General features: G+C 35.6%; 1 protein-coding gene across 10 annotated transcripts in view; it reads left to right on the forward strand.

Moving 5' to 3' along the window:
* The window catches only part of ARB2A (ARB2 cotranscriptional regulator A), a 414,663-nt gene that overhangs the window by 355,980 nt on the left and 31,328 nt on the right, over positions 1–27,355 (forward strand). Inside the window, exon 11 of one of the 10 annotated variants that reach the window (XM_087430041.1) lies at positions 26,876–27,297. The exons of the other annotated variants lie outside the window; for them this stretch is intronic. Coding sequence (XP_087286167.1) covers positions 26,876–27,018 — 143 coding nt within the window. The 3' untranslated portion in view covers positions 27,019–27,297. Of the gene's footprint in view, positions 1–26,875; positions 27,298–27,355 lie in introns of those variants that run through there. 10 annotated transcript variants of the gene reach the window in all.

Genomic DNA, 27,355 nt, shown 5'->3' on the forward strand with positions numbered 1-27,355 from the left:
ATTTGTTAGTGGATCACCCTCCTTATTTAAAATGTCTTCGTTGGGGTAGAAATCTCCTTTGGAACTGAAACTATTCCTTTATGTGTAATAAGCTGCAGCTATTTAAAAGTATTTAAATTAAGAAAGCATTGAATAGTAGAGTTTCAAGAGTTAATAAATATTTCAATTTACTATACATTTAAGATATGTCAACAATCAAAGTTGAAAACTCTTGCCTGAGCAGTCACCATTTGACATTTGGAAAAAATGGTTATTATTTTTGTAAACCTCTATGTATTTAGTTTGTAATTGAACTTGTCGGCCCCTGATTTAGGTCATTTTCTTTTCTCTGGTTTTTACTTTGTCACTAATAGTCTCACCATTACCATCATTTAAAATGGTGTGAAGTACAAGAAAATGTGCTAAATTCTGGCATGCAAGGCCTGTGCCTGGCCTCAGTGAGCTTATACAATGTAGCCAAAAGAGGCATAAAATATACACAGAAAAGAGAAATACCAATAAAAAGAAAAGATCATTACAGTTTTATAAAAAGTGGTTCAGGGGATGAGGTCAGAGGTTGCATACTGTGTTCATTTATTAAGACGACAGAGCCTGACTGGATTTTATCAGAGAAGTCATTGGTAATTTTGTGACGAGGGGAAGGTATTCCAGGTAAAGAAAAGTAATGGGATCCAAGACAGAAAGAGCTTGGTAAATTCAGTGACATTTTGGCTGGAGTTGTTTAAGGAAATTGTGAGAGATAAAGTTGAAGAGGAATGTGCAAGATTCATCTAGAGGATCTGAGGAGTTTGAGCTTTATAGGCCACAGTCACGGAAAGTTTTTGAATAGGGAGAAACGATGAAAGCAACATTTTAGGAGAATTAAATAGCCAGTGTGTGTGTAGAGTGGGTTGGTGGAGAAGACCAGTTGAGAGAATATTACGTTAAATCTGGGGCTAGTGTTATCCAAACTGCTTTTTGGAATATTAATTCTGAGACATAGAAATAGTAATAAAACTTCCTTTTGGGGAGATTTTTTCTTAATGAAAAAAAGGAAACATTGCGTGTTAAATTTTCTTCTTGGAGTTACAATGCACATTAACACGTTAAAGGCCTATACTAAAGAAACCCATAATTTCACAAATTTATTTGCACATAAAAGGCTTTTGTTCATTGCATATCTATTCATAAACATGTCACTGTGTTCCACTGAAATCACTTTCAATATTTAGATATTTTGGCTTATCAATTACCTACTTATTAAGAAGTCTATCTAAGAAATAGAGTAGAGGGAAAAAAATGAAATTCAGTTTTTTTAAGAAAGGGACTTAAACATCATTTAGTCCAGACCCTATCTTTAATCCTGGTAATCAGAAACAGAATGTCACATTTCGCTTTGGTGCCTTTCTAGTCAAATTAAGTATTGTCTTTAATGATATTTGTTACCAGTCCTTTCCCTCTGACTAAATCATAAAATACCTAAGAATAAGATTAACCTGTGTCTTATTATCTCTGTAATCTTTACATCTGGCTCATAGTACATGGTGGAAAAATATTTGTTGCGTTGAAAGTGATGAGAAAACTAGAGAGTTTGTGACTTGCCTGTGGTCACACAGGTGGTAGGAGGTACATTGAAAACAAATGAATTCCAAGAATTATGTATAAAATTTTAGCTATGAGAGTGGTAAAGAAACTTGGAGACGAGAGACCTGGTATTTTCTAGCTAGAACTCTAAAACTAGCTAGCAGTATCATCCTGATCAAGTCACTTAACCTCTCTGGGCCTGTATTTCCTCAACCAAGTTCCAGCTCCAAAATATTGGGAGATCTCCATTTTTATGTTACTCTAACTAATCAAAAATTATCTGAATGTTGTGGTTTCTTTTACATTGGAAATATATTCTCATGAGGGACCAAATTTAGCTACAGAAAACTTTTTAAGTATTGACTTCTTTATATTTGTACTTATGTCATATTCCTGAACTTCACAACTTCTATTTTCTTATTTTCCTCTTCTTTCCAGGTTTACCAAAGATGATAGAATCTTTAAAAGTGTACTAATGTGTGTGCTTAAGTAATATTAGGACTGAAAATTTAAAATCTTAAAATGTGAATGCTCCAGTTGTCAGAAGATCATAAAGTCTTTACTTTTAAGGACTGTTAAAAATCACCTTCTGTGAGATCTCAGCTTTGGGATTTTTCTGACATTTCAAGACTTAAATTTGAAAGTGTAGAGTCTCTATAAATACAACATTACCACAAGCCCAAAAAAGTCAAGAAATGCAAAAGGTTAGATTCTTACTAACTCCTCTCCCACATTATGCTCTAAATTGAGTTATACATCTTAGAGTTAAATACGTAATCAGGAATACTTGATATGAAATACAGTTTAAATTATGACATATTAAGCTTTTCTCTTTGAATTTTGAGGAATAAAATTGTGTATGTAAATCATGCAATATCACATTTTTTGTATGTGCCCTTAAGGCTTTCTTATGTTTTCTTCACATAGTCCCCTCATTTACAACTTTATCTTGCTGTGGACTAACCATATGGGAAATCCACTATTTTAAACTTAAGCTATTTTTGTGGTGTTACTGCATAAGAAAATGCCTTTAGAGTAGAAAAATTATATATTTTTACCAGATTATATAAATAAAAATTAATTTTTTTCTAGTGGTCATTTCTTGGCTCAATTCAAAGTATATAATTTTTAATCTCCAGCTGTCTCTAGAAAAGTCTCCATTGCCATGGCCAAGTGAAAATGGAAGATAATAAAGAAGTGCTGTGAGACCTGGCCATTTTCAAAGTGTTGAAGATTTAAAATTATGTGTAATTTACATGAGACATATAAATGAAAGGATAGACTTCAGTAGGATTTTTTTATTTTTTTGCTTTAAAAATAGGGTATTTCTCTCTTGCAGCAGCATCTCACATCTCATACATATGTGCATATTTAGTTTTCTGTATAGCATTCAGTCCCAAGAACACTAATTATAATTTTAAATTATCAATAAGATATAGGCTTAAAGTACAGTAGATGTTAAATTTCATATCTCTTGTAAGATTCCCTATCTAAAAGCAACTACTTTTTGCCTTTATTTTCATTTTTTTAAAATTCTTGTGAACTTTATAGTCACTCGTATTTTGCCTTTTAAAAGTTAAAAACACTCTTTGAATTTGTAGTATGCAAATAGGTATATTGCTTTTATGTCTAAGAAAGATATTACTGATGATAATTCATCTGTGCATCAGGGGTACAGGTGAAAAACCAACACGTGGCCCTCAGTTCACACTGGACCACCTAAAAGTGTTTATTTGAAGTCCGTGTTGGAAGTACTTACAAAATGGCTTGCCATTGATTTGTTGGTATGCCTGCTACTATTGTTTACCAAAAAGCCTTGGTTACTCTGCCTTTAGGTTTTTGTTTGATTGTTTGTTGTCTTTGAAATCGTTCTTCTGCCTACTGTGATTATGGTTGCCCCAGCAAAAGTTAGCCAAACAGTGGTTCCCTGGAAGTCCTGCTGCTGTCCTCTGAAATCTCCACCCAGATTTTTATATTTTTCTTCTATTGAAAGGCTAACTGTATTCTATAATTTTGTTGTCGTTCATATTTAGTACAACACAGACAATCATGTTGAAGCTTCTGAGGAACTAAAATATAATTTCTATGGTAGGTTCAGCTTTGGGAACTACATACAAAAGTTAACACTTCTCTATAGAATATCATTCTCTGGGGTTTGGTGCCATATGAGAGCCATCTATATCAGCCAGCTTCCCAAAGAATATTCTGCTCTTTTTGCATAATGGGATTATTTCTGGAAATGGCTCTCTTGGCCCAAGATATGCTGCCCTCTCAAATCATATTTGGGTCCTTTAAGCATTTTCAGTGTGCTTTGCAATCATTTTCATTCATTATCCACTCAGTCGTTCCATCGTTATTCTCTAATACACACAGACATTCGGCTACACAGTGGGTAAGAGGTAGGAGTAGGACTGAGAACCACAGGACAGGGACCAAGGCCCAGTTTGGTCTCTCCTTGGCTAAATTCCATTTTGGACAGCTCATTGTTTTTCTTTGATGTGTGGGGTATAATTGCTTATCTCGAAACAAGGCTCAATGGGTGGGAGCTTGCGTGGAGAGAGCCATTTGCCCTTTCCTGAATTAAAAAACTGAACATCATTAACAGTTTATTTTCCACAGAGAACCACTCTGTAAGTGTACAAAAAATATTATTTTTGACTGCCCAGTTTTGCCCAGGCTGGTTACTGATTTATGTCATGACCTCACAATAGCCCCTCGTGCGTGCCTGGCCACAAAGCTTGATTATTTTGTAATTTGATCTTAGTGGGGATTCCAGCCATGCTTCCCTGCTCGTGGGCAACAGAATGTGGCAGCATGCCTGCTCACTTGCCTGAGCTGCTATGATCAGATTACGCCTTCTCAGCATTTCTTGCATTGGCTGCCTATGAACTTCAGAGAAGCTTGAAGTCTGCCCACTTGAGTTTTACAGCCCTTAACGGAGGCAGAATAGGAACTATTAAAAAGCTCATGGCATCCTGGTCTCATGTGTGTCTACTGTTAAGAGAGTCAGAAAGTCACTCCACACTGAATATCTCTGACCATCTGTAAAATTCTTAAAGTGAACTTTTTTGCATCGTGCGATTTCCAAAAAACATTTTTCCAACTTTAATGTTATTTTTAGAGCTATCCATTGGGTTTTAGCTTTCAGCTTTTAGACATTTCCATAACATGTTAAGGATCTTCATAAAAGATGGGAAAATTCTACTTTTTGTTGTTTTTTGTTAAGAACAAATCATTACAGGACGTCTTAATTAGCAAAGCACTCCTCTCTGTATTATTCTTTCAGCCAAATATTTATAGAATGATGATATTTGTCAACATCTTTATGAGATAATGTGACTGCATCCTGTTGAGGTTACAGAAGGAGAACACAGTGTCCAACTTGGCACTGTGACATGATATGGAAAACTCAGAACCCATACTGCTTACGTTTCCTTCATCCAGAATATTATTTGAGCAAAATAATATTCACGAAAATGTGCAGGCCCCCCATGAGACACTGGAGATACAGTGGTGAGCTAGATATATAGTCCCTGCCCTCCTGAGCTTACAATTTAGTCTTTGGAATAAAAGCTCTTATATAGTATATGTAGTTAGAAGCTTTTTAAAAATTATATTAGAATAATTCCAAATTTTGTAAAATGTAAGCCAGAGAAACTGAGAGTTGGAAAGGACTTTAAAGTTAATTTTATAAAGCCTTCTTTCTCATTCAGTGCAGAATCTCCTTTATGGTATTTGCTCATAGGAGTGAACAAAATATGCAGTTCATGTTTCATTGTTCAAAAATGAAGAAATCATGATTATGGGTTAAGATATAATCTAAAATCCAGCCAAAGCTCGTTTAAAACAATTTTGTTTTCTGACATTATCATTCATACGTTCAGTGGACCAGCAAGAAAGCTTGGAAAATGAAGCATAAACAATGTGGTGCCAGTTTGCTTTAAAATCCCTAATATATGTTTTGTAAACAAAGCTTATAAAACTTAGTACTCTACTAATTAAATAACAAGAAAGATTTTATGAATACATGAAAAGCCAGAATTTAAAATGCCTTCAGGGGAACAGGTGCTATAATGACATCACTGTGTGTCACACAGCTTTTTTTTTTCCTTGATACTTACATTTGGTCATAATGGAAAGAAATTGATTCCAAATGTGTTTTCTTGACCTCCTTCTCCATTCATGTTAGTGCCTAACCTTAAATGATGTTTCTACAATCTCGGTTGTATTTACAGTAATTATATGCATAATGTAGCATATTATTGTCCAGACTTCCTGTTTAATCAGTACAGAGCTTCTTACAAGTGCAGCTGAAAAGGGCAAACAAAATTAAAGCTTTATATACCAAAACAAGTTTGATTTGCTAAGCTCCCAGCATTCCAAAGTACACAAATTTGTTCCACTAAGTTTTCCGATGGCTTGCAGATGGGCAATGATTAATCAGAGAGCTAACTGTGAAGTAGTTTGCAATTAAACTGGAAAGCTCTGAAGCATGCTAATTGAATCAGAAAATTAGAGACACTGAACAGTAATTGGCTATTTCTCATGCAGCAGGTGCCAGGCCACTCATCTGTGGAACAAGGTATTTAAGGCACATTAGCACTAGTAAAAATACTTCTTGATATGGAACAGTTAGATTTTCTGCTCATTTTCACCATGGATGTCAAAACATACAGCTGTGCTATCTGGTACTTGCAATTCATGTTTGAAGAATTTAAGTTAGGTAAACATATGGGAGAGAATTGCTGGGCAACCTCGAAGTGCACAGGAAACATTTTAGGAGTGAAACCGAAAATGAGGGGCTGAGGCTTTGTTTTTTCAATTCAATCACTTTTGCTTTCTTATCTTACAGATTTAGAAGTTGCATTTTCTGTGTAGTGTTAGTTTAAAGCAACAACAGTATAAATCTAGCACTGCTGTGAGCTTAGTAGATACATAAAGCCGATTCATATCATGTCTCAGCGTGAGTTTATATCTTCTAATTAGTACCACCATTTTATAGAGTGAGCACATGCTATGAAAGTTTGTTTGCCATGCCAACAGGGACCAGGACATGTAGTTTTTCTTTAGTGGAACGATCTGCCGTAGGATCATGAACAACTGTAACCTAACCAGTGGGTAACCATGCAAGAATGGGATTTAATAAGTTGAATTGTAGAAATTTTTTTTAATAATAATCATTTTCATATTATCAAGAGTGGGGCATATGACTTCTGTTTCCCATTGCTTTAATTAGAGTTCAGTTTTGTTATTAGAAAGCAAAAAGCATAAATGAAAATAAAAATATACCAAATTATACTGTGTTGGGAAGCAGAATATTACAATATTCACATGCTAATCATATTACTTAGCAGATGACTGCAGAAAATAGTGAGTTTGAACCGAAAGACATAAATTATAAATTATAAGTTGTAAACAGTGCATAGGGGATATGCTATAACTGTGTCTCATTTAAATTGAGGCAGAAAGTGTTCTCTGCACAAATAATGTTCCTTCATTAAGTTTTAAAGTCTCTTTTCTAATGTTTTATTAAGAACATTTGGCAACATGTTACCAAGAAAAGGTTTTAAGTGGAACACACAGGTTTTTAAAAGTACAACACACTACAAACATACACTTTATGTCTTCAAGCTATAGATTTTTTTTTTTTTTAAGTTAAAGCAAAAGCTCCTCTTTGGTAGCCTCCTTCCCCACCCCCAATAAGCCATGTACGTTTTGCATTCTTTAGTTTGACAGCAGTTCTGAAACATTTACATGATCAATGTCTTTTGCTTGAGGGATAAAGTTTGCTCTTCCGTGGACAAGTGAGAACATATTGATCATTTTATTCTATTTGCTATTTCTAAATTCAATATACCTCTTGAGTCGATAAGCGAGATCGAGAGCATATTCTTTTTTGTGTGTGCCTGGTTGTAGCTTGTTCTCAAGATCCAAGATACATTTTTGATTAATCACGAATGCTCTGAGGTCATGGAGAGCAAATGTGTTTGTGGAGTGTCAGCTGATGCTGTCAGATAAATGTCTTAAGCTTAGCCAGGGTTCATGCCCCAGCTTTAGGCTGTGCCAAATGTCTCCCCTTGTTGAGGAAGATAACAGCCACACTGGAGGCCACTGAGCTGTTTGTTCACTGAAAGGGCTGACCTTGCCATATGGGGCTCCAATCAGGTGAAAGAAAGAGTGTAGATGTTTTAATTGAAACTTTACAAATTTCAACTTTTCATTTGATTCCAATGATCTTGGTGTCCACTAATTTTCATTCTGGGCCGTATATCTAGTCTGATTATAACTACCTTTCTTCACTGTTTCCAATTAGACTCCTTAGGATGAATAATTTCTCCAACATTGTTCTGAGTGTATTCGGAGAGGATTTTGGCACTATCACTGTGTTATTAAAATACTGCAAAAGCATGAAAATGCTTATTAGGATAAAAGCAGTATATTTCTCTTTGGATATATGTAGTAAAAATTATTCTTGCTTTGTAGTTTTTTTCTAATCCACAAAATAAAAATATGCTCTGGGCAAAGAGAGGTCACTTGTGTTAATGACCCTTGTCCATGTACCCTCTTATCTTCAGAGGACTCATTTAATCACATTTACCCCCACTTACAGTAATTTGTCTTCTTTTACTAAACAGAGTCTATAAATAGGAAATAATGACAAACCTAAACTAACACCTGGAGAAAATGCTTTGTACCGAGGCTTTCTCTGTTTGAGACTAAAGGCAGTCAGATTGATCATATGGTGATGCATAAATAAATGAACTCTCTGTGGGCTGTTTGTGGGCATTTGCTGCAAAATACCTTTTAAAAAAAACTGCTTTTTTTCCATTTTATCTCAGTTTGTTCTTTTCTCCAAAGAAGCTGGTCTACTTTTCTTTTCTCTCAATAAGTTCATACTGCCATGGGTAAATCATCAGTGCTAATTAGACAAAATAATGCTGTTAAAAAAAAAAGAAAGAAATAACACATCTGTCATGAACTCCCACCAGATCTCTTGGAAATGAGACATTTTAAATATTTTATGCTGAACACAAAATATCTTGAGGAAATGGTTTTATATTCTGTATCCTAAAACAAAACCATCAGTGTCAGAGAGCAGTGCTGCTTAAAAACATTCCGTTTTAAATTATTTTATTTAAAATTCCCTCACACTTGAAATGTAGGTTCTACTGGCAATGTATAAAATCCAGATCATAAAGTGGAAAAACTTAATGGAAGAAGAAAATGAAAGATATTCTTTTAATTTTGAAAACCTTCCCTTTGTCAAGTAATACTATAAAAGTGTTTCACCTCAGTATCTAGAGACAACTATGTTTCATACGTATTGGTATTAGTGAAAAAAATGAATTTTGGTTTGGTTTGATTTCTGCAGGGGCTAAAATGACAAGTAGACCAAGAAGAAATGAAAGAGACTGAGGATAACTCCCATAGCTAAACATTAAGATTCTGTTAATGTAATTAAATGAGTCAAATCAGATTGTGATTTTCTATAGTTTTCTAAATTATTTAAAGATTAATAATAGCTAATGATCATATCATACTTGCAAATGATAGTTTAAGTGTAAATAAGGAGATTTTTAAATTCTCTTTTCAAATTTAAGCAGAGTTTAGTTCTGGACTAAATTTTGTGGTTATTATTTTTTAAAGGATTCCTTACCCATCATCTTTAAGAAATGCTTTATGTGCACTAGAATATCATCAGTGCATACAACATTTTTGTCACTCCTTTTTCCGAAATTAGTGCCCAAATGTGGTTAACCCTTTAGTTCATATTGTTCGTAGTCCCGTCATTTTAAAAATATTAAACGTTGTCGTGCCCAAGCCAGATCCAGGAAGAGACTTGGAACTGTTTGATTTTTCATATGTAAGTATGTTACGTTATTTAGAAAAACCAATAATTGATAATGACGTAACAAAATACTTCCTTAAGACTTGAAGACAATTCTCAACACGACTTAGACCCACCTATGGAAGAGAATAGTAAAATAAGCTGATCTTGAGCAAAACTCACTCAGCTCTTCCTCAAAGTTACTATCTCCTTAGCCAGTGTTAGTCCTGTGCCTACGTACTTACCAGTTCTTTCCACTGAAATAAATAAGCTTTACTATATCTATAACATTTCTATTTTTCTTCATACTACCTTCTACCTTGATCTTTTTCCAAGCTACTTCTTTTCTTTCATCCCATTTAAAGTTTAAATGATCATTTATTTCAGCTACAAACCAATTATTCTAAAAATAAAAAGTCAGTATGTTAAAATGATATTTTTCCTGAGCTTTGAGTCTCTTATTCAGTAAAAGAGCTTGTTTGAAAAATTGCAAAGTCACCTCAGAAATTCTGGAAAGAAACAGCTATTGCATATCCAAAAATTTTTTGTATAAACCAAATTTTGCTTTATTTTTTGATAACATATAAAGTCTGATGGTATTTTCAGTTTCCCATTAGAGTTGTAACTCTTGCTTTTTATTAATCATATGTTGGGGATGATTTCAATTATACATGAAGGTTTTTAAGGCGATGAGTCCTCAGCTCTTATTATTTGCCATTTAGAACAGATTCTCAAATAATATTCTAATTCTACTTTAGGTCACTTTATAATCCAAAATTACTTTTTTACATTTGAATTTTTATCTTTATTCTTTACGTCACATAAAAAAAATTTAATGCTGATTTTTCTATTTCTCTGTTATGATTCTTTATACTCTACACTTTTTAGTCGATTACAAAACTAATAGTAAAATTATTATTGACAATTATTACCCAGTAACAATTGATATAACAGTAATAATGACAGTCAACATTTATTTTCTTAAACTAATTTGGCTTCTTCAAGATTCTGGAGGGTTTGAAATTACCAGTGTCCTTTGGATAAAATCTATGCAAAATATCTTGTTTTAAGCGTTTAAAATGCTTCCCATACTAATGAGGAAAACAATTCATCATTTTCAAGTGTATAATCAGTGTCAGCATTTCATGTATCACAATGAAAGTCCTGAAGCAGTGGCATTCCGGATGCTCCTGTGAGGAGCCAAAAGAAAATCACTTTCCACTTGTAAAGCACTTGTACAAAACCCAAAGTAAGAAAAAAATTTAGTACAGTTATTTGTACAATTAAATAGTACCATTAAATAGTACAGTTGTAAATGAAAGTGATATGGAACTTCTCAGCATTGTAAAGTGTGCAGTCACCATTGCTTTTTTATATATAAACAGAAAACTGACTATAGTCCTTGCGAAAGTCTATCCCTTTCTAAACTCATAATTTTTACATACTTAGAAATGTACAAGACATATTATGTTTATAATCTTCCATTACTCATTATACATAACTAAATACAACAAATAAAGAATGAAATTGTGCTTTAAATTGTTCTTGTGTGAATATTCGTTTTGTGGGAATTAAAATAATCTGGTGGAGTTTTCCTAGACTTAATAACATTGAGGGCATTTCTAAGTGGAAATAACAGCCATGGTGTGTGGCCCTAAATTATGCTAAGTATATTTCCTTTACGCTCAGAAAAGGCTACTGAATTTACTTCAGCCCTGAAGATCCACAGGTTTCCTCTACACAGACCAAGAAAGCAGAAAGGAACAGAAAGAAGGCGAGTGCTCCTGAAGCATGTAGAGCAAGAAGGTAAAGGCAAGGACCAGACTTCAGGAACTTCTAGACCTGGGGCCCAAATTTCTATTTGGTTCTAAGTACAGTGGGATGCCATCTGAGGTTCTCAAGTAGGAGAGTATCTACACTGTAGTGAGAAAATGGATTGGTAGGGGAGCAGGAATGTAAGCCGCTGACCACTTAGGAAGCTATTGCAGTAGCCACGGCAGGAGATTATGGCGGCTTGAATGATGGTAGTAGTGGAGATAGGAAGAAGTGTCCAACGTGTCTTAATCATTTAGATGTGAGAAGTGAGGGGATAGGAAGGATGAAGGATGATTCCTAGATTTTTATCATGAACATCTGGGTGGTGTCATTTACTGAGATAAGGAAGTCTAGGGGAGAAATAGGTTTGGGAAGGAAAATTGCAAGTAAAATTTTGACATTTAACCATGCTCTCTTTTTATCTTTAAACATGTATTTAACAAAATATTCTAGAGAACAGAAAGAGGTTTCAGGATAAGAAAGAAAAATAACAAGGACATGACTTTAAATTTTCTGTTTTACCAGCACATGAGACTTCTAACGTGAACTAGAAGTTATTTGACTAGAATGTAAGATCTAACAACAGTGTGTATGACCAAGGTATAAAACTCACCATTCACTAACATGGACTGTACACACCCTCAAACTTAGCCACTCTGACCAGTGCAGATTTTATGTGAAGTGTGCAGATCAAGTGTTTGCCACTGTGATAGGGAAAGTTTTTCAATAGCCCCAACGTAACAATGAACATCTAACTTGAAAGCAATGGGGCTGGCCCAGTGGCAAAGTGGTTAAGTTCACACAGTCCGCTTCTGTGGCCCGGGGTTCCCCAGTTCGGATCCTGGGCGGGGACCTATGCACTGCTGATCAAACCATGCTGAGGCCGCGTCCCACGTAGAGCAACTGGAAGGATGTACAGCTATGACATACAACTATCTACTGGGGCTTTGGGGAGAAGAAAAGTTAAAAAGGAGGAAGATTGGCAACAGATGTTAGCTCAGGGCCAATCTTCCTTAAAAAAAAAGAAAGAAAGAAAGAAAGCAAAGCAAGTTCTCTTCCCCTTGATTTCTCTATTAAAGAATTTTAATAACATTTTATTAAGAATCCACAGCTTAATGTTGCCTTACAAATTTAGGAACTCTGTTTTATACTTTTTTTTTTCAATAACTGAGTAACCCTTTGCAAAAGTAGGTTTTCTCCAGGCAGCCCCATTCAAACTTGAAAAAAAGAGCCTCTAGTACCTTTTGTCAGGTATGAAAAAGGGATATTCCCAGATATTAACTAGTGCTTCCCACTTCCATGACAATAGTTTTATCATTTTAGTGTTATGGTACAATTGTCTGAAAACCATACCCGTCAATTATTGAGTTTCATCACCTGTAAAAAGGTAACTTTGGGGGCCGGCCCGGTGGTGCAGCGGTTAAGTGCGCGTGCTCCGCTTTGGCGGCCCAGGGTCAGCAGGTTCAGATCCCGGGCGCGCACCGATGCATCGCTTGTCAAGCACATGCTGTGGCGGCATCCCGTATAAAGCAGAGGAAGATGGGCACGGATGTTAGCCCAGGTCCAGTCTTCCTCCGCAAAAAGAGCATTGGCATGGAGGTTAGATCAGGGCTGATCTTCCTCCCCCCCCCAAAAAAAAAGATAACTTTTTTTGTGTGCTTGGTATTTTGTTCATGTGTTCACAACTCTAAGGAGCAAGCTTATCTGCTTTGGCAGACTGGTTTTTATTTTCATTTTTTACATGGTGGGGAAGACAGCAGTAATAAGGAAAACCAGAATTGGGAAGGGACAGATTGGGTGTTTTACTTCAAAGATGCAAATTAGGATGACTTTTAAAGTATCTATCAACTTAATTTAGGTACTTTTAAAAGTACCAAGGTAGGGCCGGCTCCGTGGCTTAGCGGTTAAGTGCGTGCGCTCTGATGCTGGCGGCCCGGGTTCGGATCCCGGGCACGCCCCAAGGCACCACTTCTCCGTCCAACCCGAGGCCGAGTCCCACGGACAGCAACTAGAAGGATGTGAACCTATGACATACAACTATCTACTGGGGCTTTGGGGGGAAAAAAATGAATAAATAAAATCTTAAAAAAAAAAAAAATAAATAAAAGTACCAAGGTAATCCAAAATCATTATTCAAACATTTGAGCATCACAAATTTCTGTGTAATTATCAGCTTGCTTTTGTAAACATCAAATTATAGGCCAATCCAGTTTCCCCTGTGACAGATCGACAGACCTGGTAGATTGAGTAGATGCGATGTCTGCATTATATATTGACGCCAGTGAAGCTATCCATTGTCTCTTTCATGGTCTGATGATCAATAAGGGGGAAACAGGATGAATGATAAGACAAGGAGAGAAGACTTTGATAAGAAGCTGGTCTTACCAAATGTAATGATGAAGAAGAACAAAATACATAGTGAAACGAAATTGGGAAATATCCCTAGGTTTATTCAAACCTATTTCAAAAAAAAAAAACTATTAAATAGCATCTTAAATGCATTGAATTAAATAGATTCAAATTTGTATTTTCTTCCTCACCATGTTGCTTTTTAAAAGCTTCTGTCAGCCAATGTCCTATCCCCAATTCTTTTGCTATCCTTATATATGGGGGACAGGCATCTGCTTTGCTTTTACAGATCATAGTCCTTTATACCTTACAAATAAAATAGCATTAACTCAACACAATATTTTTGTATCACTTTTCAAATTAGAGTAGCTTTTTCTTACCACAAAAAAAAAGCATTAAACCTACTTGTTAAAAAACAATAACATAAAAAGAAATTTAGTAATTGAGATTATTCATCAAAGATGTCATAAAATTAAGTATACAATCATGAGCATTCTAATTGTCTTTCTTTGCACCTCCTTTACCATCCAAACTTTATCTCTCTGAGATCACTAAAAGTGACAATTGAGGTGTCATGTCTAGTGGTCATGAAATTCACTTTTAAGTGTACAAGGAGCTGTTTTATGAATTGACTTATAAATTGGCTCGGTAAGCCAGTGAATATCACTAGCTAAATTATGGCTTGACTTTCAAAAATGTATTCTTAAGAGTCCTCAACAGTAGGCATCTCTCAAGAATATTCTGTTTTTGGGGGGGTACCTTTTTACCAACCGCTCCCTCTATCCCCCAGCCTCTGACAACTCAACCACTTTTTTTTTTTTTTTTCCCTAGATTCTGTATATAGGTGATACCATGCAGTATTTGTGTTTCTCTGTCTGGCTTATTTAACTTAATATAATGCCCTCCAGGTTCATCCATATTGTCACAAATGACAGGATTTCCTTCTGTTTTAAGGCTGAATAATATTTCATTGTGTATATATAACCACATTTTCTTGATCCATTCATCTATTGATTAACACTTAGGTTGTTTCTATGCCTTAGCTATTATGAATAATACTGTAAAGAACATGAGAGTACTGATATCTCTTCAAGATAATAGTTTCCAGTTTTCCCAACACCATTTATTGAAGAGACTATCCTTTCCCTGTTGTATATTCTTGGCTCATTTGTCAAAAATTAATTGACCATATATACATGGGTTTATTTCTGGGCTCTCTATTTTGTTTCGTTGACCTATGTGTCTGTTTTTATGCCAATATCATACTGTTTTAATTACTATAGCTTTGTAATATAGTTTGAAATCAGGAAGTATGATGCCTCGAGTTTTGTTCTTCTTTCTGAAGATTGTTTTGGCTACTCAGAGTCTTTCGTGGTTCCATACAAATTTTAGGATTATTTCTTCCATTTCTGTGAAAATTGTAATTGTAATTTTGCTAGGGATTGCATTGAATCTGTAGATTGCTTTGGGTAGTATGGACATTTTAACAATAGAAATTCTTCCAATCCATGCAACAGAATATTTTTAGATTTATGTGTTGTCTTCAGTTTATTTCATCAGTGTCTCATAGTTTTTAGTGTATAGATCTTTCACCTCCCTGGTTAAATTTATTCCTAAGAGGGCCGGCCCCGTGGCTTAGCGGTTAAGTGCGCGCGCTCCGCTACTGGCAGCCGGGGTTCGGATCCCAGGCGTGTACCGACACACTGCTTGTCCGGCCATGCTGAGGCGGCGTCCCACATACAGCAACTAGAAGGATGTGCAACTATGATATACAACTATCTACTGGGGCTTTGGGGAGAAAAAGGGGGGGGGAAAAAAAGGAGGAGGATTGGCAGTAGATGTTAGCTCAGGGCCGGTCTTCCTCAGCAAAAAGAGGAGGATTAGCATGGATGTTGGCTCAGGGCTGATCTTCCTCACAAAAAAAAAAATAAATTTATTCCTAAGTATTTTATTCTTTTTGATGCTATTGTAAATGAGATTGTTTTCTTAATTTCTCTTTCTGACAGTTTGTTGTTAGTGTATAGAAATGCAATTGATTTTTGTATATTAATTTTGTATCCTGCAACTTCACTGAATTTGTTGATTAGTTCTAACAGTTTTTTTGGTGGAGTCTTTAGGGTTTCCATATATAGTATCACGTCATCTGAAAATAGAGACTATTTCACTTCTTTCTTTCCAATTTAGATGCCTTTTATTTCTTTTTCTTGACTAACTGCCCTAGCTAGGACTTCCAGTACTCTGTTGACTAAAAATGGCAAGAATGGGCATCCTTGTCTTGTTCCTGATCTTAGAGGAAAAGGTTTCAGCATTTCACCATTGAGTATGACGTTAGCTGTGGGCTTGTCATATATGGCCTTTATGATGTTGAAGTACATTCCCTCTACATCTGGTTTGTTGAGAGTTCTTAAGAATATTCTGAATGGCTAATGCTACCTTAGGCACTATAAAAGGTTGTAGATACCTAGGAATGGTAGGTATGATTCTTACCCATTAGGAGCTAATTTTGCTAATTTTGTCTTTGAAAACTACTAAACAGCCAGAAGGCAGGGAAATGAATAGGTAATTGAGAAGAGAGGTGGGGCAAAAGAGGATTTCAACCTAAAGGAGGAAGACAGAAGAAGGAAAAAAGAAGTAAGGGAAGCAGTTGAAAGAGTTAAAAAACTCATACTATAAAAGGGAGAGGGAAACAATTAAGTAGTATCAAAAACCTGTTCACAGCCGGAATTTCTGATGTATGCAACTCATTACCAAGAACTGATGTGACTTAATCCCATAACTCTTATTATATTTGGAATTGTCTCAGAGTATGGATTGTGGTGTGGAGTTTACAGATCCATTTCTGGACTCTAAAGGAATAAAAATTCAAAATTTCCCTTATGAACCACAAATTATACCACATTTCTTATATTTACAACTCATAAATAAAACTTATTTTTAAGATTTTGGCCTATCATTGTACATTGAGAGTCCATGGCCACAGTTAGCGGCATTTACTGATGGTCTTCTCTATCTAATCACCACACCAAAACTGGATCTTTAAGGTAAAGGTTCCCGAACAGTGAGTTTTGAACCAAATTTGAAGAAAATCAGGGATAAGCATTGTTGAGTAGGAAGGTAGGCATTCCAGGGGACAGATGGAATGTGGCAAACACAAAGCTGTGGAAGTGGTAATAAGGAAATAAAAATGAATTTTATTACTTTAGTTAGTACCTGTCATTTGTTAGAAGATTACATAATCATCTTTGGAATAGCCTACTAACACAAATATAATAATAAATCTCCATTCCTCTGTTAAATGAGCCATGACAAATATTGTTCATTATATATTCCTATAAGAAAGGCAAAAGCAATATTTTGATAGTTTAATTAATTTGTGAAAGTTACCCTAAGGGGTCACCAAGGCGTCTGGGTTGAAGAAAAATACACTGTATACATTTTTTTTCTTTACAAGTTCCATGGTATAAAATGTATACCCAGTTTTTCATGAACAAGTCTTTTTTTAATCATCCTGACTGATTTATTTCTCATTATCAAAGTGGGCACTATGCCCTCCATGTGTCATTCATGTGCAGTAACTGTATGTACTCTGAATAAGATCTAAATGCAAAGGCTCCATGAGTCTATGTTTATTCAAATGAAGGTTGAAGTCTTTAAAGATACCCGCCCAGGTATCTTGTGTAATCTTCTATCAGGATTGTATCTCCGTTTCAGTTTGTATGACACTACCTGTTTTCAATAGGGTAAAGACTCATTGTTACTGTCAGGCCTGTTTTCAAACTAAATATTCATCTAGTCCTTTGTGGCTGCCATTTTTATCACGCATTCAGAACAGCTTCCCTTTGCTGATCTGCCATTTTCCTGCAAATCACTGTTTCACTTGTATGATTTCTAGTGAGACAAGCTTAGACCTGGCTGCCTTTCTCTCAAGAACAGAGAAAAGAAACGTCTCTGGTGCCTATGCTGCAAAGAAAGTTGATTCATGTGTAAATTATCATTTGGCCTTTATTTGCTTGGCCTGTGGAGAGTACACATGCAGATAAAAGGCTTGGTGGGTCAGGGCTCAGTACGTGCAGGTTTCTCCGGTGGCTACAATGACAGCATTAGAATTGTTGTCAGATTATCAGACACGCTATGATGTCTTATCATTATTTATTTGCAGTTTTCTCTGTGAAATAAACTCTAACATGGAAGATGCTTCTATACTAATAGGACACCAAGTACCTGGCCCCTGTTTATTCTATCTGCTGACATTCTCAATAATAAAAATTGGTTTGGGTTTTCTTAAAAGTAGAACTGGCATCTTTATGTTTCTGGCTCCAGTTTATCTCTTTCTCTTTCTTCTACCTCGTGTTTTCATTTCTTCAAACTTGGTTGTTGTCCAAGTTTGTTGTGAACCATGGATAATATCTTAGTGACATATCCTAATAATCAGTGTAGATGGAAATCGCTATTTGGGGTATGTGTAGCAGCTTCTAGGCACTATGCAGAAATTAAATAGTTATATAAGCTGCAAAATCTGTTATCTATGATTCAGTTGGTTTTCTTTAAAGTAAAATTACTTAACATGCATTCCTTGTTAACTTCACTATTAAAAGAAGTAAACAGAGGTTTCGTTTTTTTATAGTACACTAAATCAGCTTTTTTTATAGTACACTAAATCAGCTAGGTGTTTAGCTAATCTGAATTTATCCAAATTTATAAGGTAAATTCCTGTATATACACATGACACTAAGAAATTCATTAATAAATCCAAAAACGATATGATGCCTTCAATCTACTTTTTTGTCGAGGTCTTAATATGTGTCATAATGGTAGAGCTGATATATCTATTTCTGCAACTTTATTTATTTGTATAATTCATGTTATGTATATATATATAATCACATTATGATCCATATTATGTTTTAAAGTATGTTAGAAACCAAAAGAATATATTTTATAATACCTACCTTTCTAAATTAATGTTTGTCAGAACACCATTAATTCATGACCCTTTTGGTAAACTTTCTTCTTATTATAGTAAAATTAAATAAGTTTTAAATAATGCAGTTAGATTATAGAATACTACCTTAATCTTGCAAAAAATTTTCTTTGCTGTTGAAGAAATTGTTTCTGGAAACCAATTCCTTTCACTTAGACAAAAAGGTATAATTTTTCATTGCAACTTTTGGTATTCCATTAGGAAAATAACCCACTGTTTTTTTCAAGTCGAGTGTATGTATAATTAACCGTATGAAAATTACCTTGAGTTCATTGTCACCAAGGCCTGAACGGTAGGGTGATACCCCCTCCCTTCTCCTTTCACTCTGCTCCACTTCCCACCACTGAAGCCCAGCTGAGATCTGGAAGGACAGTCCCACTCCATTGTCATAAATGCTCTTAGGCAAGTTTTTCCCTGCATAGTCCATCCCACAGCCTCCTTTGCATGGAACAGGAGAGAGATGGGTATATATTCAACCTACTTTACCCTGAACGGTTAAAATCGCTTCTTTTCTCATTTTCTCCTAATTTTCTTTCTCATCTCCTTCTAGGCTGAAGTAATTCACTGAGCTTAGCCCAAATGGAAAAGGGACAACTTCTAGCTTTCCTTTCAGGGGAAAGAGAATGCTACCTCAGCTGCCTTACTCTTAGTCCCAAATAGTAACTGTAGAGAAAAGGTCATGTGTTGAGCCTGTAAAAACTGTTTGGCACAGATAACCTAATTGTTTTATCACTTGGTTGACTACAGTTGTTTATAGTTTGGTTTCAACCAGGAGAGGGACTGGAGAAAGCACAGTTGAAAATAGAGGAGATTGGCTGACTGAATAAGAGAGTGTGGGTAAGACTCAAAAGACAGATGAAGTTACCAAGAGCAGACTTACATAATCCCATCTATCTACCTAGTGGTGCACTCGGGAGGCTGTGGGGGAAGAGACAATAATTATATCAGAGATCACCGTCTCAGCACTCCTGGCATGCATGCAGAATTGTGAGGGAGTTGTATAATTTTGTTTGTACATTTGTATAATTGATGTCTTACTATGGACATTCGTTAGGTGTGTATAAATATATTTCATGTGTATGTGTATGGTATACAGCATACAAATATAACACTTCAGTATAAGTATCCACAGTTGTGGCAATTTTCCTAAGAATATATCACATGCATCTGTGTTGAGATAGGCATGCTATAATTATGACAATTAAAGACATTTAAAGGTAGCAAACAGATTTGTTTTTGTATATAATAATTTATTTACCCTGGTAGCTGAACTCAATACAGTATCTCCTTTTTAGTTTACTTTTACTCACGAAGGGATAATGTGTTTTAATTAAGCTTTTTTGTCTACAAGCGATAGAGACCCACTCAGCTCACTTGGATTGAATTTATAGTTTGTCTCCTAAAGAAGATTCTTACAGAAAATACATAAGAACTGAACTCTATACTGAAATTTTAATTTAAGCCATTTAGACTTTATCACGTGGCTCTAATGTGAAATGAATCCAGTATGGGTTATTATGAGGGTACTCGACATCTTGTGATTGGAAAGTCATGGACAATTAACATTGCCGTACAAACAGCTACTCTTGCCACTTGTCTCTCATGAGACATATGATATTTCTCTAGAAGAATCTCTGTTTGTCTCTCTAATTCCTCTGTTCACTATATATGAACCAACTTCTTCCTCTTACTCTTTCTGCCCACTCAGAACTTCAGCAAGTGCATGGCCTTTCGGTCCCTCCAGTTCTGACTTGATTCACCTGCAGTCCTCCACCAGTCTCCTGGTTTCTTCCATTTAAATTTTTAGGAGAATTATTTTTTTCTCGTCTCTTTTCTTCAGACCATAGGTGATGGTCTTGTGAACTGACTGTACGTAGATCAGTGTCTATCCCTGGCTCAGTCAGCTATGGATGGGAGGTGCAGGGTCGTATAGTACAAAAGATGGCCTCTATTGCTGTCCCTTGAATGTTGTTTCACTAGAAGGTTGGTGAGCAGGTATTATGATTGACACCTCTGGTAATAACCTGTCTTAAACAAAACACTATCCCTGACATGGGGCACCAAACTATTAACATGACCCATTGCTTAAATGTCACTTCCTCAAGGAAATCCCAGACTAGACTCTGTGTATGCTCCTACCATATGCTCCCATAATACTCTCTATTTCATCACCATAATAAAACTCATCAATGTCATTATAATTACTTTTTTAATGCCTCTCTTCTCTCTGAGGTCAACAGGGACCATATCTTCCTTGCTCACCATTCTGTCACCTGTACCTGGCCCAGTTCCTGGCTTATAATAGTATCCAAATATTTGTTAAGTTATTTGATTCACAAGTGCCTTAAACCTGTAGGAATCAAGTGTTTTAAATTTTAAGATTAATTTTCTTCCAAAAACCAACTTTCCTTCCTAAACATCCTATTTCTGACAGTGACATTATCAGTATCTGTCACCCAGATACTGACTCATCCCTCTCTCCATCAAGGCAGTGATGTTTTGTTGGTTTCTGCTTTCTCTTTTATCTGTAATTTCTTCTCCATTCCCAGTGCCACTCCCTTAGTCTACATCTGTTTCACCTCCACCTAACTGGTCTCATGGTCTCTAAGCTCTCGCCTTCTATTATATCTTACACATCTTCCTAAAAAGCAGCTTTTCACACCTTTCTCTATGAAAAAAATTTCATTGGCTTCCCTTCTGCCTCGAGAATGAAATCGAAACTTTTAAGTCCTTCACTCTCTTGTTCCTGCTACATCTCTAATTAGGTTTTCTGCTACTGTCCTACATGAACTTGCATTCTATCCGGACGAGTCTAACTCTGGTCTCCAAATCCATCATGAGCATTTCTATCGACTCTTTTGTTCATGTATCTTCTTGCTTCCTCAGTACTTAAGTATTCCTACTCTTCTTTCAAAATCTACCTCAAGTTCTACTTTCTTCATAAAGCTGTCCATACTGCCCAGTCCTCAGTAACCACTTCTTATTCTAAAGTTAGAGGACTTATTATCCCTGCCATTCAGCTGGCCCTTAACATATGCAACCTTACAATATTGTTTATCTGTTTTATATGTACAGTATGGTAGTGAAGAGTGTGAACTGCAATCAGACTGCCTAGGTTCAAATCCTGCCTCTCCAGGTTACTATTTGGGTAACTATGCAAGTTACTTAACCCCTGTAAACTTTAGCTATGTCACCTCTAAAATGAGGACAATAACAGTACTTCCATATTGTGAGAATTCGATGTAATAATGCATCTAAAGCATAGTGAGTGCTCAATAAATGTTTTCTGTAAAATTATTTGCATGTTATTAACTGGCTATTTTTAGATACCTGTTATGTGCTAGACACTGTACCAGACAGAAACAGTATAAAGAGGTTAAGACAAAAACCTCTGCTAGCAAGGAAGTCACCTCTGTCCTATCTCCCTATCAGTTAGACTGTAAGCCCCTTGCAGACTCAGTCATACAATCCATACATATTTACTGAATATCTGCTATCTTCAGAAACCCTATGCCAGGCACAAGGAATTACAAGGAGGCGTTATATATAAAGTTCATGACCTTCAAGACCATTATAACTAAAGCCCCTATCATTATGCTTTATGCAGTGGTGAGAGCTCAATAAATGTTTATTGGCATCAGTGAGCATGGCAGTGATGAAGACTCTAGAGCACCACAATTTCTAGCCTCTCTTGAGAGCTGTTAACTTTGTTTGGCTTCTTCATGTCTTCATTTTCCACTGAATGAATGCCAGAAAGTCTTTTTCAAATTTTTTTCTGTCTGATCAAGACTTAGATAATGTCTGCTTCTTTTGGTAGCTAAATATCCCCCAAACTCAGTTTCTTGCTTCAGTGAGAAGATATTATGGTATTGCCAATGGAAACCACTTCACATTTGGGCAACATCATGATGTCTAAGTGGCTCCGATTCAAGTTTCAGTATAGATTCTGGTTCCTGCACATTTGCTGTCAAAAACCACTTTATAAGAGCCAAACTGTGGAATCCTTCCAAGTGTTAGGCACTATTAGAAGTACCATTAAAGTACTGCAGAGTTTCAAAAGATTATGGAATTCTGATTTTTTTAACGTAATATGTTCTATGGTACTTCCATGAAATTTTAATCAGTCCCTTGTTTATGTCATGAGGCTAAAGGCAATTTAGATCCCCATGTTTTTTTGTAGCATCACAGGTTTTAGAAACAACTCCAAGTTGTAACTTCAAAAATAATTTTATACTGCTTTATACAACAGTGGATACATAGAACAATTCTGGTTTTCAAATGTAACTGAAATAAAGCTTCAAGAAGACATAATTGTTTTTATTTATGTGTATGGCTTAGTCCCCTCACCATATCCTGTCCCTCTTTGTTTCCTTGGTCAGCCTGCAGGAAATAAGACATGTATAAGACATAATAGTTAACATAAAGATTTTTATAAAATTAGAAACTGTTCAGAGATAAAGATAATTGTCCATCAGTCTATGATATGATAATTACACTAATTTAGCATAAAATCTATCTCTAGCTTCCCTATAGTCAAGGCAAAAAAGGAAATAACTGACAATATCTTCCTCGTTTGAAAAGCAAAAGCATATACACTCATCTGAAAAGATACTTTCCTTGCAATAAATACCAACGAAATCATCACGTTGTTTACTTGTAAACAAGCAATTATTTGTGAAATTATTTGTTAGTGTCTACTACCCCCATTAGATTATAAACTCCTTGAAGTCAGTGGCCACTTCTGTCTTGTTAACCACCATGTCCCCAGCTCCTAGAAAAAAATGGTTGAAATTAAAATGAAATGAAATCACATGGATTCTTATCCAGGAAACACTGACTAACATAATGGGCCATGTCTTCCATGAAAGAATTATAGAAAATGCAGTTAGCCTTCCTTATACTGTTGATTTTTTTAATATTTTATTTTTATTTTTTTCAGCTTTATTGAATATAATTGACAAATTAAATTGTAGGATATTTGAAGTGTATATATGATGATTTGATATACGTATATATAGTGAAAGGATTCTTCCCAACTAGTTAATTAACACATCTATCACCTTAAATATTTACCTTTTTTTTTGGTGAGAGTATTTAAGTTCTACTCTCTTAGCAACTTTCAATTACATAATACAGTGTTATCAACTATAGTCACTATGTTATACATTATTAGATCCTCAGACATTATTCATCCTATAGCTGAAAGTTTGTCCCCCAGTTTCCCCTGCTCCACACCCCTAGCCCCTGGCAACTACTTTTCTTTCTGTTTCTATGAGTTTCACTTTTTTTTAATTCCACATATAAGTGATACCAGGCAGTATTTGTCTTTGTCTTATTTCACTTAGCGTAATGCCCTCAAAGGTCCATTCATGTTGTCCCAAACAGCAGGATTTCCTTCTTTCTTGTGGCTAAATGGTATTCCATTGTGTTTCTCTCTCTCTCTCTCTCTCTCTCTCTCTCTCTCTCTCTATATATATATATATATATATATATATATATATATATATATGCACCGCATCTCCTTTATCCATTCATCCATCGACTGACACTTAGGTTATTTCCATATCTTGGCTATTGTGAACAGTGCTGCAGTGATCATGGGAGTGCACATATCTCTTTGATATCATGTTTTCATTTCTTTTGTATATATACCCAGAATTCAAATTGCTGGATCATTTGGTAGTTCTATTTTTAACTTTTTGGGGACCTTCCATACAGTTTTCTATAGTGGCTACACCAATTTTCATTCCCACCAACAGTGCACAAGGGTTCCCTTTTCTCCACATCCTGGCCAACACTTGTCATCTCTTGTCTTTCTGATAATAACCATTCTAACAGGTGTGAGGTGATAGCTCATTGTGGTTTTGATTTTTCATTTCCCTGGTGATTAGTGATATTGATCACCTTTCATGTTCCTATTGGCCATTTGTATGTCTTCTTTGGAAAAATGTCTATTTAGTTCCTCCGCCCTTTTTTTAATTGGATTGTTTTTTTGTTTTTTGTTTTTTGTTTTGCTGAGTTTTGTGAGCTGTTTATGTATTTTGGATATCAACCCTTTATCAGATATATGATTTACAAATGTTTTCTCCCATTCCATAGGTTGCCTTTTCATTTTGTTGATTGTTTCCTTTGCTGTGCAGATGGTTTTTACTTTGATGTAGTCACACTTGTTTATCTTTGGTTTTGTTAGCTTTTGACTTTGTTGGTGTCAAATCCAAAAAACCATTGCTAAGACTGATGTCAAGGAGCTTGCACCCTATGTTTTCTTCTAGAAGTTTTATAGTTTCAGGTCTTATGTTCAAGTCTTTAACTCATTTTGAGTCGATTTTTGTGTATGGTGTAAGACAGGGGAAGAGTTTCATTCTTTTGCATGTGGCTGTCCAGTTTTCCCAACACCACATATTGAAGAGACTATCCTTTCCCCATTGCATATTCTTGGCTCCTTTGTTGAAAATTTTTTGACCATATACAGATGGATTTATTTCTGGGCTCTTGATTCTGTTCCATTGATCTGTGTGTCTGTTTTTATGCCAACACCATATTTTTTTGATTACATAGCTTTGTAGTATAGTTTGAAACCAGGGAGCATGATGCCTCCCTGCATGGTGAAAGCTTTGTTCATCTTTCTCAAAATTGCTTTGGCTATTTGGAGTCTTTTGTGATGCCACACAAATTTTAGGATTGTTTGTTCCATTTCTGTGAAAAATGCCATTGGAATTTTGCTAGGGATTGCATTGAATCTATAGATTACTTTGGATAGTATGGACATTTTAACAATATTAGTTATTCCAGTCCATGAGCATGGAATATCTTTCCATTTACTTGGTCTTCTTCAGTTTCTTTCATCAATGTCTTATAGTTTTCAATGTATAGATCTTTTACCTCTGTGGTTAAATTTATTCCTAAGTATTTTATTCTTTTTGATGCAGTCAAAAATGGGATTGTTTTCTTAATGTCCCTTTCTGATATTGTTAACTTTTTTTATTGATGATCAATAAAAGACTGTAAGGAGGGAGGGGACAAAAAAAATACAATAAAATCGAATAAAAGCCCATAATATAACATTGAATCATGACTCAGTGATGAGACTCGTATAGGAGACCACATTAATTTTTACCGTGACTTACTATAACCAAAAATGGAAAAATCTAGAAAATGGATAATTTAAATGTGCTTTTACGTGTCTCTTAAGTATCATTGGCTGAAACACATTTTTGGTAGAAGTTGAATGTTAGAGAATTCAAGGCTAAGATCTCTGATGAGGGTCCTAAGTGGCCATATTTTGTGTTACTGACTAAGAGAGATAGCAGACAAGCTGCAGTACAATGGCATTCCATTAGAAACATGAAGAAGCCTAACTTAGAACCAGGTAGAAGGCCATTCAGCCTTCACAGAGAGAAAGTTATACAGATCCTCATACTTATCTAATGTAAATAATAGCCGTTTATTTACTAAAAATATATGAAAAAATAAGAAGCATTGTTGTAAAGAAACAGTACACATTATGTAGCAAATGTAGTTACTATTGTTTTTAGCAGCAGGGTCTCTATATTAGTTTACTTTGCTGAAGGTACAATGTGATCAACATAGTCTGTCAGTTAAATTGGAAAGTTTGGAATGCAGTGTCATTTTATTGTTATAGGCAGAATTCATGTATCTAAATATAACTTCTCCTATAACATTGAAATTTCAATTTAATGCCATTTACCATAAAGTACAATTTGAAATAAGGCAGGTGTGTCCTGGTGTGTCTTGGATCCCTTCGAAAGGGGCATTAGCATTGTATTCTCAGGGATGAGCCCTGTGTCTTGTTTTTCTTTATATGCCCACTGCCCCTCAGTATCTGGCATATACAAGGCACTCAGGAAGTGTTTGGACCAAAATGAACTGAGGTCTTTTAAGGTTATTCCACAACCTGTATTCTTCCGGACAGCTTTGTACTTAGACTACATGGTATTAAATTTTTCATTATTTAACATCTCTATACTGGGAAGTAATCATATCCATTTGTATTGTATATTTTCTGTTGATTGCTGACAAAGTAGAAGACATGTCATGAAAAATCAAATGTGACACATCTAGAAGAAAAGCATGAAGGCCCAAGGGAACTTAGTATCCAGCTTCCTTCGTAGATGGTTAGTAGCCCAATGCATTGATCTTGCTAACAGTAACTATATCCCAGTCTTCCCACTTCTAGCGCAGTCCTTCAGAGAATAGATACTAGCAGACTCCCAACAAATTCAAAAGGATGCAAATTGGTTGGGAGTTGCTACTGTTATCTGAGGTCTAAGAAAGGCCACAGTTTCTATGATACTGATATTCCATTAATCTTGTCTCAGATCTACAGATGTTGGAGAGTGTTAACTTACTCCTGTATCCAGTTCTCAGTCTTCTCTCTCACATATGGAAGTCACACCTTTTACAGAAGCTCATCTTCCATATCTGCAGTTCACACTTACTGAGGCATGACGTATGCAACTAGTAGGCAGCTCACCCCTGGCCAGAGGTGGAGACAACATAAAAAAAAGAAAAATAATGGATGGTCCCTGACCTTTAGAAGCTGTAACTAACCAAACGTATAACCCTCGTAAGCCTTATTGAAACACAGAGTTCCCCCAAAATTAAAGGGTTTGGGGGGTTTTTTTGTTTTTTTGTTTTTTTACTGCGTAAGTGATTATGCAAGGGCCTAAAGCTGCATCCCTGAACAAATTTCAAAAAATTTGCCATATACTGTTGTGGATAGCATTGGTCTGTCTTTTGGCGGGGGGCAGGGGACAAAAGAAAAATGTGTAGAGTGTTAGTTACATTTGTGTTTGTTT

The sequence above is a fragment of the Ceratotherium simum genome, chromosome 4 (genome assembly GCF_057802395.1).
Source record: "Ceratotherium simum simum isolate JZ-2026a chromosome 4, ASM5780239v1, whole genome shotgun sequence".
In the NCBI taxonomy this organism is placed as follows: domain Eukaryota; kingdom Metazoa; phylum Chordata; class Mammalia; order Perissodactyla; family Rhinocerotidae; genus Ceratotherium; species Ceratotherium simum.